The sequence below is a fragment of the Carex rostrata genome, chromosome 4 (genome assembly GCF_964058835.1).
Source record: "Carex rostrata chromosome 4, lpCarRost1.2, whole genome shotgun sequence".
Taxonomy (NCBI): domain Eukaryota; kingdom Viridiplantae; phylum Streptophyta; class Magnoliopsida; order Poales; family Cyperaceae; genus Carex; species Carex rostrata.
In genome coordinates this window covers 11141248-11156471 of record NC_135921.1, presented here as the reverse complement: position 1 = coordinate 11156471, position 15224 = coordinate 11141248, and the positions used below count along the sequence as shown (strand labels likewise).

The following is a 15224-nucleotide window of genomic DNA, read 5'->3' as shown; positions in this document are numbered from 1 at the left end:
TGTTTAGGTGATATATATATATATGTTTGTTTTGTATTTGTTGTCATAGATTGCTGGAGATCATTATGTAATTTGCATGATTTTCTCTTCTTCTTGTTTTTTTTTTCCTTTTTGTTGTCACATTCAATGTACAAAGTTTCCTAATACCATATAGTTTTGTGATAATTTTTCGTTTTTTTTTTCCTAATTCTTATTACTTTTCACGACTACCCCGGAATTAAAACATTTATAGATTGTTCACGATTTAAAATTAATAATTTCTTTCAAGCTTTTAGTTTTAAATACAAAAAAAAGTGAATCAAAGGAATGCAAACAAGACTCGAAGGTAAGCACGGAAAAATCAGTTTTTAATTTAGTGGTTAAAGAAATGTTCTCTGTATGAGGAAGTCATAGTTTCTAAAGATGACTGAAAGTCTCCGATAATTAATGAAAATCTATATTTTTGAAGTAATTAAATACGCCCAACGTAAATAACTTTTGTGGTAAATATGTAAAAGATATATATTATTCTAAATTAAAAAAAAATTATAGGTGTATTCTCAATTATTTAGATAAATTTTTTTCAATACAAATAATATTTCGAATATATGTACAATAAGAATGGATGTAATTAAGTACCGTAAAAATTAGATGTACGCTAAAATTATTCATATTTTTATGATCTATTTCATTATATTAAAGAAATAATGGCCTTTTATACATGAAGAAGAATTACTTCACAAATGGTTTCTCTAATAATTTTGACAATAAATTTTTATTTATCATCTAATGCCGATTTTTTTATTTATATCCAAAAAATAAATTAAATTACAAAAAATAACCACTTCGGCGTTGAATTTCGAAAACGATTGGTTACCCAGTAACCGGATTTTTTTTTCTGGTTACCCAATTCTCGGATGAGTGAAATGGGTCCGGTTATTGGTTAATCGGAAATGAGCAAAATGTTTGGTCTGGTATATGTCCGGTTAATGGTGCACCGGTTTTGTGTTTTTTTTTTTTTTTAAAAACAGATTTTTTTTAATTTTTGTATTAAAATATTAGAAATATTGAATATATTTCTTTGAAAATATATGGAATACAATATAATTTGATTTATTAGAAAGACTGCAACAAATAAACCGGATCAATATTTTTCAGGTCGGATTTTTCGCGGCTGTAAGAAAAATTAATATATTTCTTTATGTGTTATTGGAAAAAAAAATAAAAATGCTTAGATTCCGAGTTATTGATCCCGGTTCAAAAGTCACTTCTAGGTAATCTAGAAAATATTATGATCTTTCTAATACATTTAATTTATTAAAAGTTGTATCTATTTTGAAAAAAAAAAACAAAAACTTTAATTTATTTAATGATTGTTATTCAAAAATAATTCTCATAGATACAACTTTTAATAAATTAAATGTACTAGAAATATCATAATATTTTCTAGATTACCTAGAAATGACTTTTGAACTGGGATCAATAACTCGGAATCTAAGAATTTTTATTTTTTTTCCAATAAAACATAAAGAAATATATTAATTTTTCTTACGGCCGCAAAAAATCTGACTTGAAAAATATTGATCCGGGTTATTTATTGCAGTCTTTCTAATAAATCAAATTATATTGTATTTCATCTATTTTCAAAGAAATATATTCAACATTTCTAATATTTTAATACAAAAAATAAAAAATTTCTGTTTTTTTTTTAAAATAAAAACACAAAACCGGTGCATCATTAACTGGACATATACCATACCAAACATTTTGCTCATTTCCAGTTAACCAATAACCAGACCCATTTCACATTTCCGGTTAACCAATAACCGGACTCATTTCACTAATCCGGGAATTGGGTAACCGGAAAAAAAAATTCGGTTACTGGGTAACTGGATTGGGTAATTTTTAAATTTTAACGCCGAAGTAATTATTTTTTGTAATTTGATTTATTTTTTGGATATAAATAAAAAAATCGGCATCTAATGCGTTCAATTGACATACCTCATACGATTTTGAGACGTTGGATTCCTTTTAAAATTTGTGCGGATCGCATCTCAGATCAAAAAAATTTGACGCTGAAACGCTCATCCATTTACTGGAGGCGTCCAGCCATCTCCTCCAAGCGGTTTATTTTAATTCCCGACCCCTCTCCTCCTCCGACCTGAAGAAAACCTAGAAATCGCCTCTCAGCCCGACCCCGCCCTTTCCAGCGCCTCCAGCAGCCTCTCTCCTCCATTGCTGTCCTCACTATTGTAAGCTTTTGCTTTTCAATTCCGAGGCCACGTGCTCTCTGTTAATTGGATGAACAAATCAATAATTAGCAGAAATTATTAAAAATAAGCAAACTCTTTTCCAAAGTATACAAACATCACCCAGTGATTCCAAACTCTTAGTTCAAGGTCTTCTATTCTTTGACCTATTCATGGTTTTAAATCGGTTTCAGTTCTAACAAAAAGGAGAATTATCCAACCCAATTATACCTTGGAATTTACTATAGACCCAACAAGTTGTAAACAGTAGTTCAAAGTACTCGATTCCACTAAATTATCCAACCCATATTTTTAGAAGCATTTCACTAAAGAGTCAACAAAATAGAGTCAATACAGTCCATGAGAGGATGAGTATAGGATGATGATGAAATAGAGTCAATACTAACTTGTACAATACCAGAATGTATCATACACAGGAAGTCCAGTATACTGTCTAAACAAAGCATCTGATTGAATAAAGAAAATTACTTAAATTGCTGTCTAAACAAAGCACACTATCATATTACTTTGTATACTGACTGGAATTAGGCAGTGAAGTTATCTTGAATTGGTGCACGGGCCTCACATCCAGTAGCGTGTGCCGCTCGCTCTTGTCAAGCACCTCTTTGTATTCTTTAATTGTGATTCAAGCACTTTCAGGAAGTAAACTTAACTTAGGACGAGTCTGCAAAAAAAAAAAGTAGATTTGGTCATAGGATTAGGAATATGGTTAGTTTGGAAACTTTTCAGTAAACTGCTTTAAGATAGGTCAAATAATTTTTCATATATAAACTCTTTTAATTCCAAATTTAGTAATGCAAAGATGAACAAAGACACTTCACCCAGCTTAACTAGAACTTTTCTTTTTCAGAAGTTATTAAGGAGATATTACACTTGAACCGTTCAAAATTGATCAAACGGCTTCAATTATTTTTTTCTTTTATATCAATATAATCTATTAAAATAAATCAGATGTAATTGAAGTCGTTTGATTGATTTTGAACAGTTAGGATTAGAGAATAGGAGGGCCCTCCTTTTTCTCAAGAAAAGGAGCAGAGTTCATTCGTCCTCCCGCTGCTGCAAAACCCTACCTACCAAAACCAAAACCAAAACCAAAACCAAAACCAAAACCAAAACCAAAACCAAAACCAAAACCAAAACCAATACCAAAACCAAAACCAAAACCAAAAGGAGTTGGAGTTCCGTCGGGGATAGGACTTAGGAGGGGTGGCGGCTATAGTATTTTATTCTATTCTATTCAAGTACTGATAGAAGAAGAAGAAGAAGAAGAAGAAGAAGAAGAGAGACTCTTTGATTGAAGAGGATGGCGAGCTATAGGTTCAACTAGGATAGTCTCAAACCTTAATCGGAGCTTTACCTATCAGGTATTGTTTTTTGCACCTACTCTTCGAATTGGAAATGGAATTGGAATTTTTGTACCAATTCCTGTATATTGTACGCTCTTTCTTTGTCTCAGTACCATACAACGTAACATTTTTCAGGTCACTACTGTAGACGTCCCGTAATTGTATTCAGCTGCATGCATATTTTACTGGTTTTCGAAATTGGTCAATTTTAGGAGGGTAAATTTGTCAATTTTATTTCTAAAATGATTAAATCATAGGATAAATAAATCAAAGGAGGTAGAAAAAGAATTTTAAGTTTTTATGGGTATATTGGATATTATGGTGTTTTCATTTTTCAGAGATAATCAGACTATCAGATGGCGGACAGTGCCTCGCCGGATTGGATCCGTGGAGAGATAGAGAGGTTAAAATTGGACAAGGAGCAGTTGGAGAACCGAATCAGCGCCCTTCAGTCGCAGCTTCACACTACCACTACCAGTACCACCTCTTCTTCTATCACTCCATTTTGTGCGAATAATGGTTCCTCACCTAACGCCGCATTGAGCGCTCAGATGATTTACCGATATAGCCGCCAACTCCTCCTCCCCGATTTTGGAGTACAAGGTAATTAGGTTACTTCTTATCGTCTTTTCCTTTTCCTGTCCTTTCCTTTCCTTTCCCTTTCCCTTTCCCTTTCCCTTTCCCTTTCCCTAATTATATATCTACTAATATAATCTAATAGGACAATGCAAGCTCTCTCAATCGAGGGTCTTGGTAATTGGAGCAGGTGGCCTTGGATCTCCTGTTGCCATGTATCTTGCGTCATGCGGGGTTGGTACGATTTTTGATTTTTTTCCTTTCCTTTCCTTTCCTTTCCTTTGCTATTATATTTGATCTCCCACTTGAAGCTGTAAACTCTATTAATACTACTACACAGGGAAAACATCGTAAGAGAGCAGACAGACAAATTCTTTCTGCTCCCCTCCCCTCCCCTCCCCTCCTTCATATTTAAAGAGGCATAAATAAACGACATTGGTTGTTTTGCATGCACATGCACATGCATGTTGTTTTTTGTGTTCTTTGTGATATTAATGAAACTACCCCTCCTTTGTTCTGTATACATCTTTTCTTGTAGCTAAAATAATACGTAAGTCTCCTTTCTCTTTATTTTGTCAATATTATAATTATTCCCTTGTTGATGTCTCCTTCATCTTCAGAGTTCATGATAGGTACAGCATTAATTGCAACCAATGAACATGTAGATCATTTTTATTATATCTAATTTTATGTTTCTTTTCTTTTTTATAGGTTGCATAGGTATTGTTGATGGTGATACTGTTGAGCTCAATAACCTACATCGTCAGGTTTGCCTTTTCGAATGTCATGTTAATAATTTTTCTTAGTCAACTTCTTTCTTCACAATGCTACATCTGGTTACTCCCAGTTTTCTGCTGTTCTGGAACCCTACAGAGATATACAGAATAATTATTGTTTATCCAAAGTCAGAAAATAGCTGGAATTTTTTAGAAATATCTGTTGTAATGATAAACTTTTCAGCACATGTAAACCCCCTTCAATCAACTTTTCTACTTATAGAACTAACGTGGAGTTCAAAAGTACCAAGTTTTCTATTGATTTACATATTTGTACTAGCCTGCAATACTTTGGATCTGTGGTCATGAATCATTAGTTAACCAAACCAAAAAATTTAGCAGTATGTCAACTTTTAATCTGTTTATATACTGTTTAATTTTTTGGCCACTAGATATCGGTCATTAATAAGCTTAGCTAAACGTTCTGCTTCTTTCCTTTTGTTTTGTTAACTAAACATATATCCAAACCGTGTAGTTTTTAATTAAAATTTTAGTTTCATGAATCTTTTTTTTTAGATTATCCATACCGAAGCATACATTGGCAAACCAAAAGTTCAGTCGGCTGCTGCTGCTTGTCGTGCGTATGTACTTACCCTATTCCTCTTGGTTTCTATTTTTGATTTAGTAAATTGATTTGTAGTACATTGACATTTTGACTCTCTTACACAGGATTAACTCTTCTGTCAAGGTAGTAGAGCACCAGGAGTTGTTGCATCCATCAAATGCTCTCAAAATTGTGAATCAGTATCCTTTCAAAGTTTTAGTTTTCTTTCTTTCTATAGAGGAACATGCTTGTACATTTTTCCAAGACTAAGTAGAATGACCAAAGATATGATGTTGTTGTGGATAGTGGTTTGCAAACGGGTTACCCGTGACCCGTTCCGGGTAACCCGTTAGGGGTAACGGGTAGGGCGGGTAGACGGGTAGGATGGGTACGGGTACAACCCGCAACGGGTAGACGGGTAGTTTTCCCAAAACCTCTACCCTACCCGTTTATTACCCGGACCCGTTGCGGGTTGACGGGTACGGGTATCCCGGGTACGGGCGGGTTTTTTTTTTTTTTTTCTTTTCTGTTTTTTCTGAATTTTTATGCTTTGAGATTCGTGCCAAGTTAAAGGACATATCCCGAAGTCCGTTTAGATATAGGAGTCCGTTTTGAGATTCATGCCAAATTAAAATTAACGACTCAGATCTCATTCTACTCAGTCAGGTATTGCACTGGATCTGAATTCTATAGGGGTCAATTTGAGATTCATGCCAAATTAAAATTGACGGCTCAGATCTCATTCTACTCAGTCAGGTATTGCACTGAATCTGAATTCTAAAAGTAGGCCGCTAAAAATATTTTGAAATTCAAATTTTGAAACGGGTCGGGTACGGGTAGGCGGGTAGACGGGTACGGGTAGGCGGGTCCGGGTAGACGGGTAAACGGGTACGGGTACAACGGGTTTTTTTTCAAATTGGGTTGTCCGGTCCGTTTATTACCCGTACCCGTCTACCCGTCTACCCGTTTGTACCCGGGCAACGGGTACGGGTACCTCGGGTAACGGGTACGGACCGGGTAAAACGGGTTGAACCCCTAACGGGTTTAGCAAAACACTAGTTGTGGATGCAACTGACAATCTCCCAAGCCGATACATGATAAGTGACTGTTGTGTTGTGCTTCAAAAGGTACTAGTGTTTTGAGGTTGCAAATGAATTTATGATCATTTTTTCAGCATGCCTTTTTCTTTCTTTTTTTGTTCTTTCATGTCCATTTATTAGAATTTATGATCGTAATCACTGCACTTCAAAAGAATTAACATCCTTACTTTTCTTTTCAGCCTCTTGTGTCTGGTGCTGCTCTAGGCTTGGAAGGACAGGTGGGCGCTTTTGTCTTTTGTTAATAAATATATTAATGCCACTTAAACATATTTATATTCTTTATTCTTTAACTTGGTGTTTAAATGATATGACATGGATATGCAGTTGACGGTTTATAATCACAAGGGAAGCCCGTGCTACAGGTGTCTTTTCCCGACCCCACCACCATCTGCTGCTTGTCAGAGGTGCTCTGATAGTGGAGTCCTTGGTGTTGGTATGCCACTAATGCTTTGTTTAACTGAGTCTTCTACAAAGGCCATAAAAAGGATTTTTTTTTTTTTTCTTGTCTTTAGAGTAGAACTGGTTCCTTTCACATTAAAAGTAAAGAGAATCATATTCAAGTACAAGCAAGTTGAACACTGTATAAATAGGGATGTGGTTCCACACCTAATAGGATTGCTGCAGCAAAAGGGAAGAAAAAAGGACGAATGAAAATTATAACAAGTTTTGACCAGTTTCTGTCCTCACATTGTGTTTGGGGCTTGGTAAAACCTAACACTAAAAACAGTTACAATTCTTTTTTCTGAGCAAAAGTGGTACAGTCATACCCCCATGTTTCCAATTAATCGAGCATGGTTTGTTACACCCCTCCCAAGATACACAGAACCACAAAAGCAAAACAAACTAGAGCTGCAAACTGGTAAGAGCAGAAAAGGAACCCGAAACTCCCTTATAGAAAACATGTCCTGTTTATACACACCAGATACCTGATATTGCAATTTCTAAATCAATTAAAATAATGCTACTGCTAATCGATGTTCTTATGAAGATTTGTTGGTCTTTTATACTATTATTAGTTGCTCAATCACAGTACGACACATTTTTCATGGTACAGTGCCTGGAGTGATAGGTTGCATGCAAGCTCTAGAGGCAATAAAAATAGCTGCTGATGTCGGTGAACCCCTTTCTGGGAGAATGCTTCTCTTTGATGCTCTTTCTGCCCGTATCAGGATTGTACGTCATTTCACTGTTAATTACTTTTCAGTTTCTACATTTGACTCATTGCCATCTTAACATATTTGTAGCAATTTTTTATTACTTCATTCATTTGACATGTGCTTGATTTGGTATGTTTGAAGGCTGCCCATCGTAATCAAGAAATTACCATATTGGATTTGTATTGAGGCCATTGTTCAGAATATTCTGATCGTGTGGAATAGTATTTATACCAGTTTTGTGCCAGATGACAACTGCTATTATCTTTCCATATTTGAGGCTGCTGAGGCTTAGGCCCATCTACATTTATGTCAAGCTAAATACAAATTCAAATTTTGATCACTCAAAACACAATTTTTTCAATTACCAGAACTGAACCCATTCAATTATGTAATCCTTGGTTAAGTAACAGCACCAAATTGTATAAATCTATCATAGTTGCACTTGATGCACTTATAGTTGAGGCTTCAGAGCATTGCTTGTTGTCACCTACAGGTAAAACTTCGGGGAAGGTCATCTGCATGCACTATATGTGGGGAAAATTCATCTTTCACCAAAGAGGAGTTTGAAAGATTTGATTATGAGAACTTCACTCAGTCTCCAATGTCAGATCGGGTAATCCCCTTGGCCTATTTGATCCGTAAATGCTATATTTTAAAGACTCAAGTATAATATCTCCTTGATAACTTCTGAAAAAGAAAAGTTCTAGTTAAGCTGGGTGAAGTGTCTTTGTTCATCTTTGCATTACTAAATTTGGAATTAAAAGAGTTTATATATGAAAAATTATTTGACCTATCTTAAAGCCTTAGTTTACTGAAAAGTTTCCAAACTAACCATATTCCTAATCCTATGACCAAATCTACTTTTTTTTTTTTTGCAGACTCGTCCTAAGTTAAGTTTACTTCCTGAAAGTGCTCGAATCACAATTAAAGAATACAAAGAGGTGCTTGACAAGAGCGAGCGGCACACGCTACTGGATGTGAGGCCCGTGCACCAATTCAAGATAACTTCACTGCCTAATTCGGTGAACATCCCCCTTTCTGATTTGGAAAAGGAGCTACCAAAACTTGGCTCGATGTTGAGTGACTCTTCTTTGTACGTGATTTGCCGAAGAGGAAACACCTCACAGACAGCAGTGCAGCTTCTGCACCAAAAGGGTTTCTTCTCAGCCAAGGATATAATCGGGGGATTGGAGTCTTGGGCGCAGGAGATCGATCCCAAATTCCCCATTTATTAATCATTTTAAACAGGGAATGAAGACTAAAAAATTTATTTCTTTTTGCGAGTACAGGAAGGGCTTATTTGGCCGAGTTTTTTCATCTTTAAACTGCCTCAACCAGAGTTTGGTTTTGAGGCGGATCTCCTAGATGGGAGGCTGTGTTTGTTTATGACTGAACAATTCTTCGCGTGATTTTATAGTAGTCCTTTGTCGCTCTTCTGTCAAGACCTAGTGCTAGTGGTTCTCGAATGAGCTTGTTTTATAGTCCTTTTACTGTCTATTTTATATCTTGGTGCTTTTTGTTAAGCATAACCCCGTCAAACAAAGGTACTTTTACTGCTAAATTGGAAATTGGAAATGAAAGTGTTTTGAATTGACCTCTTTGGATACTGATACCCAAACAAACAAATTAATTTTAAATGAATAAATCTTGAGAATTAACAAATGAGTTGCATCTTTCGGCCTTGGGTTTGGGTATGATCATTACGTACGTTAAGCTTTTTTCCTTGTTAGTGTTAATGATCCAAGTTAAATAACCTCACAGAAGGAAATAACAAGGGTAAAGAGAGCATTTCATGTTTAAGTCTGCTCATCAATCATGCATATCAATTTTACAACAAGTTCAATGCCTCAGCTCGGCTACAAAAGACAGCTATATCAAACAAGAAGCAATTAGCACTTCTCACAGCAATGAAGCCTAGTGTGTTTTCGGCTGGCCACATTTCAATCACGAGCAGCGAGTCACAATGCACATTTTAATCAAACTGACATGAACCCGACCCAACCTGCCTGAAATTAGACATGATCCAAAACTGGATGATTTGAAACCCTACCCGACTCAAACAATATCCAAAATCAACCTGGCCTGAACCGTTCAATTGCAAAATAGATGCTCTCAGTAAAACTAAATTTAAATGAAAACAAACTACTTTTGCAGAAGGGAAAATAAATAAATTAAACTATATGTTTGATAGCAACCAATTTAAAGCTGATATTACCCAACTTGACAACCTTCTATTTGCTACATTACGGGTAAGATCGAATAATTAAGATGCATGCATGTTCTTTTATAATTTTAAAATATAAACAGGTTTTCATTTTACCTAAATAAATATTAATTAATTGTTCATATATAATTTAATTTAATTTAATTTATAGGGAGGTGGTCATACACCTTTTGAGTCTATGCCTCGTGAAACATTAGAAGCGTACCAACACTGGATTGATGGTGCAGATTCGCTATGATCGATCGACAATAATTAATATCTAATTAATCTAGATTGTAATAAGAAACATCAAGCGGAATTTCTGAAAATAAATAATTAAGAAAAGTTATCTCTCTCTCTCTCTATAAATTTCATGACTATATATCTTTGAGCATGATACGACACGCGCGTGACTGTTGCATACATGGTCTCCAGCCTCCTCGATCGATCGAGATTACTATATATTTTTATTTTACAATCAGTATCAGTAGTGTTATGAAACCGTACCTGTTCGTACGTGTTGCCTCCTCGAGATAAAAAGAACATGTACATCTTTTGGCACAACACAGTTTAATTGGTAACACGATATATTTCCAGGCGGGGCTCGATCTTTAATATGTACATCTCTATAAAGGCGAGGCGAGGCGGGCTCTTTAATATGCGTGCGTGCGTGCGTGCGGATTCTGAATTTCTGATCAGATCTAGGGGTAGTAGTAGTACAGACAGCAAAACTAAATTAAATTGTGATCGTTCGTTCATTTTATATTTCGAATGGACATGGTGCAGATTAAATATAAATAAAGGTGGTGAATTGCAGTGCAGTGCAGTGGCGGGGAGAGAGAGAGAGACTCATTCTTTGTTTTGTTTGTTTGAAATTCGAGCCCTTTCAGTTATTACTTTGACCCAAACCAAACCTCCGCCTGCCTTCAGTCCACACTCAACAATATATATTTTACCTTCACTGAAATCCTCGGGACCGTCCGATCAGAATTCGGATTGATTGATTCTGTATGAATTTAAATGCACGGATTCCTTTAATATTCATACCAGAGCAGAGCAGAGCAGAGCAGAGCAGAGCAGAGCATAGCAGAGCAGATCAGACGGTCTGTATCCAAACACAAAATTCGACTTATCTTAGGGGTTCCCAATTCTATTTCACCCTCAAATGCTTTTGCAAAATTATGTCTTACATTTTATAATTATTTGCTAAGTTTCACTGCGTACAACCGGCATTTGCCACACTGTATTATAAAGTCTCAACCACGAATTATGTCTTTATTTTCTTTAAACATTTTTTTGTCTTCATTATTTTTGTACTTTCATTTTCAAAACTTTAATAACTCAAAATTTAAATCATAAATATCGAAATAAAATCTTTAGATATGATTTATATTATTTTCTCATGTGCTCATAAGAAATTATCAAATTTCGATTTGAACTTTATATGAATCAATAAGTTGAAAATCAATGTTTATAAATTATTCACATTAGTACCTTTTTACAAGCTGACAACCAAAAGAAAGTTGAAATGTCATAATTTTTTTATACTTGCATAGATAAAATAATGTAGATCATATCCAACAATTTTATTTTCATTTTAAGTTTTAAATTTTGAGTTATTAAAGTTCTTGGAAATAGAGGCACAATGGAGACCCAAAAAATTAAGGCATTTGAATCCTCATCTTATTTAATTTATAATATTATATTTATTTTTAAATTTTAAAAACTTTTATATTATCTAGTTTATTATCTCTTTTAATTAAATTTATTTTATATTTATAAAGTTTTTTTATTCTATTCTCTACTAAAAAATAAAAATTATGTAGGGTGAGTAAGTGAAAGGTTTGATCTTCTATTTGTCAAATTTACGAGGACATGTGATTTACATCTCTACTAGTGATGTACAAATAGTGTGTGATGAGAAAAAAAAGAAGAAGTAATTATTCATCTTCACAAATTGATCAATTATAAAACTACATATATTTTAATAAAAAAAAACTTATAAATAAAGCGAGTTTTAATAGAAAAATTAAAAGTTTGGATAAATGTGAGAGTTCTTGAAAATCAAATATATATATATATATATATAAAGATTAATGTGCATTCGAATGTATATGAGCCGAAATACATACGGTCCAAAATTCGACTTTTCAAAATCCAAACGGTCGATCCGAACCGTTCATCTTGTTCTCCATATTAATATGTGCTTGGAGACTAAATTTTACATTTTTCTGATTTTTTTTAATATTTATTAAGTATTTTACAAAATTGTTGATCCAATGGTGGCTGCTGATTTTACTGTTTTGTTAAGCCACCGTTGGATCAACAATTTTGTAAAATACTTGATAAATAGTAAAAAAATTCAGAAAAATGTAAAATTTGGTCTCCAAGCACATATTAATATGGAGAACAAGATAAATGGTTCGGATCGACCATTTAAATTTTAAAAAGTCGAATTTGGACCGTATGTATTTTGGCCCATATACATTCGGATGCACATTAGTCTATCTATATATATATATATATATATATATATATATAGATAGGCTGTGGCTAATTTGCTGCCGGCAGTGCTGCCACTGTTTTTTCTATTTTTTGATGTTCAAACGACAAATCTAAACCGTTAGATGTTTAATCTATATTATAATCTACTTGGAGACCAAATTTTACATTTTTTGGAATTTTTTTACTATATATTAAGCTGGTTTGAAAACTGCTGATTTCAATGCTGCAGAAATTGACTGAAATCAGCGGTTTTCAAACCAGCTTAATATATAGTAAAAAAATTCCAAAAAATGTAAAATTTGGTCTCCAAGTAGATTATAATATAGATTAAACATCTAACGGTTTGGATTTGTTGTTTGGACATCACACGGCTAAATATAGCCCCGGCAGCACCTCTCCCGAAATGCTGCCAGCAGCAATTTAGACAGACCCATATATATATATTAGGAGGGTTAAAATGCACCATCTTTGTGTGCTCCTAACGTGCACTCTTCCCTCATATCTTCATTTTCATAGTTGAAATAGTTGATTCGAACCTTCCAACGTGTTTTTCATATTAAAATGTGCTTGGAGACCAAATTTTACATTTTTTGGAAATTTTTTACTATTTTTTCAGAATTTTTGATTAAACTAAACAATAACAAAAAATTCAGCAAAGTGATGATTTTCAAAAATTCTGAAAAAATAGTAAAAAAATCTCAAAAAATGTAAAATTTGGTCTCCAAGCACATTTTAATATGAAGAACACGTTGGATGGTTCGAATCAACTATTTGAACTTGGAAAATGAAAATACGAGGGGAGGGTGCATTTTAACCCTCCTATATATATATATATATAGATAGAGAGAGAGAGAGAGAGAGAGAGAGAGGCTATGCTCAAATCGATTTTTCCTGGGCTGTGGAGAAATAAACTTTTAAACCGTTGGATTTCTTTAAAATTCGCGCAGATCAGATTGATCAGATCTGAAAATTTTCGGATAAATTTGAAATGCCGTGATTCACTTAACTGGACCCCTCCAGTAAAGCCCCCCTACGCGCTACGCTCTTTCTCTCCCTCTCTCACGATCGCCCTTCTCAGCGCGCACCGCACCGCCTTCCTCTCCTCTCCGCACCGCACCGCAACGCAATGCCAATAACCCCGCCTCCTCCCGCTCCTCTCCTCTGTCTCACGCGTTTTCTTCCCCAGCGCCACCTCGCGTTCTAACCCTAAATCACGACTCCAGCCACCTCGCGTCCTTGCTCCACTTTTCCAGCTCTCCTCCGAAGATCTGTTAAGGTACTCCTTTTTTGTAAGAACTTATTTTTTTTTTTAAGTTTCAATTCTTTTGATACGAGAAACTTTGTTATTCAGGGGTATGGAATTAAATTCGGGTATAGTTTGCATGTCTAAGTTGTCTGACAATTAGCGAAAAGAGATTTCCAACGAAAATTATAGTGCTTCAATTTTATCAGATAAATATAATTTCTCTGGTTCTAATTGTAATTATAGTTTAACGAGAGACAGATGGGAGATGTCGCTCTTTTATTTGTTTCGACTTTTGATTGAACGAATCAGAATCCTCGCAGTTACCTGACTCGAGCAAATTGAAACAAAGATTAATTCAACACGGTACCTATTCGGAGATAGTACAGGAGCCGGTATTATTTGTTCTTTGAGATTCGAACCAGGTTCATGATCTGTCTGTTTCCAATTTGCTCGAGTCAGGTACTGCTGCTGAGGAGGAACCAACTTATTTGCCATCCAATTCCAAATTCCAAATTGTAGATGGAATCAATCGATACAGCTAGCTCATGTGAAGCTCATACCAATTTATTTACCCCATTATTACTAGTACTGATATAGTCCACACATGAGACAGAGATGTTGTCCTGTATACTGTGTGCATGTGCAGGCTAGTTCAGCCTCACTAATCTTATTTGTGATTAATATTTTTCACGGGGTTACTGAGTGCCAGCAGATTAATTATTGAGTACCAGTAGATTAATTAGTTTTTATTTAATTCTTTTTTATTTTGGTGGTATAATGCAGTGTCCTCTCTTGTGTAAGGAGTTTATAATAGATGCGTGGCAGATATACTATGCTCGGAGCAAAGGTGCCGATGCTCGGAGAGAATTGAAGCTAACTAGTGTATTGTCTTTGTGTAGGAGATGTTAAATAATATGTAATGTACTTTAGCATGTAATGTCCTTGTGCAGGAGATATTAAATAGCATAATTTTGATAATCTGTTTTCTAATTATGTTTTTTTTTTTAAATGGCATGTATAGCTAGGTTATGTCACTGTTTGAATTTTGATAAATAAAGGTAATTGTAGAATTTTGACTCGTATTTATGTGTCATGAAATGATGTCTTATATGAACAAACCAAACTTGTATGTTCTGACAGGGTATTGTGAAATTTATACAATGAAGCCTATTTTTTTTTTAAATCATATCACAAAAAGGGATGCATCTATATCACAGAAAGAGTTGCATATATCATAAAAAATGAAATATTATTGAGAAAAAAAGAGGCATACGTATCACTGGTACAAAAAGAAATGTCATGAGATTGCATACATCAATAACTAATATTGCATAAAGCAAGCAACCACAAGCTATTAAAATTTAGCAGCTCCATCAAAATTTAGCAATAGTCACAGAGAGCTCCATCAAAATTTAGTGAGTGGCTATGCATCAAAATCCTGCGCAATAGTCACAAACAGAGCTCCAGCAATAGTGCATACATCAATAGTCACAGAGATTATAATTTAGCAGCTCCATCAAAA

The 15224-nt window shown here is 34.6% G+C and overlaps 1 protein-coding gene and 1 long non-coding RNA gene across 6 annotated transcripts; both read left to right on the top strand.

Moving 5' to 3' along the window:
* The first annotated feature begins 2100 nt into the window (after positions 1-2100).
* Positions 2101-9352, top strand: LOC144553336 (adenylyltransferase and sulfurtransferase MOCS3-2-like). Of its 5 annotated transcripts, XM_078301452.1 has the most exons (13): positions 2101-2231; positions 3235-3613; positions 3934-4198; positions 4317-4409; positions 4883-4938; positions 5464-5528; positions 5617-5691; positions 6540-6618; positions 6771-6809; positions 6916-7024; positions 7646-7764; positions 8242-8361; positions 8627-9352. In XM_078301452.1, the coding sequence occupies exons 3-13, from the start codon at positions 3952-3954 to the stop codon at positions 8981-8983; spliced, it is 1359 nt and encodes a 452-aa protein (XP_078157578.1). In that variant the 5' UTR covers positions 2101-2231; positions 3235-3613; positions 3934-3951; the 3' UTR covers positions 8984-9352. The 5 variants fall into 5 exon arrangements, with proteins under 5 accessions (XP_078157578.1, XP_078157581.1, XP_078157579.1 ...); XM_078301455.1 differs by lacking the exon at positions 6540-6618 and having other exon boundaries at positions 2102-2231; positions 5617-5635; XM_078301453.1 differs by lacking the exon at positions 2101-2231 and having other exon boundaries at positions 3100-3613.
* A 4132-nt stretch (positions 9353-13484) lies between these two features.
* On the top strand, positions 13485-14784 carry LOC144552413 (uncharacterized). The gene is made up of 2 exons (XR_013511124.1): positions 13485-13732; positions 14486-14784. It is a non-coding gene; the product is annotated as an uncharacterized LOC144552413 (long non-coding RNA).
* Positions 14785-15224: the final 440 nt, after the last annotated feature.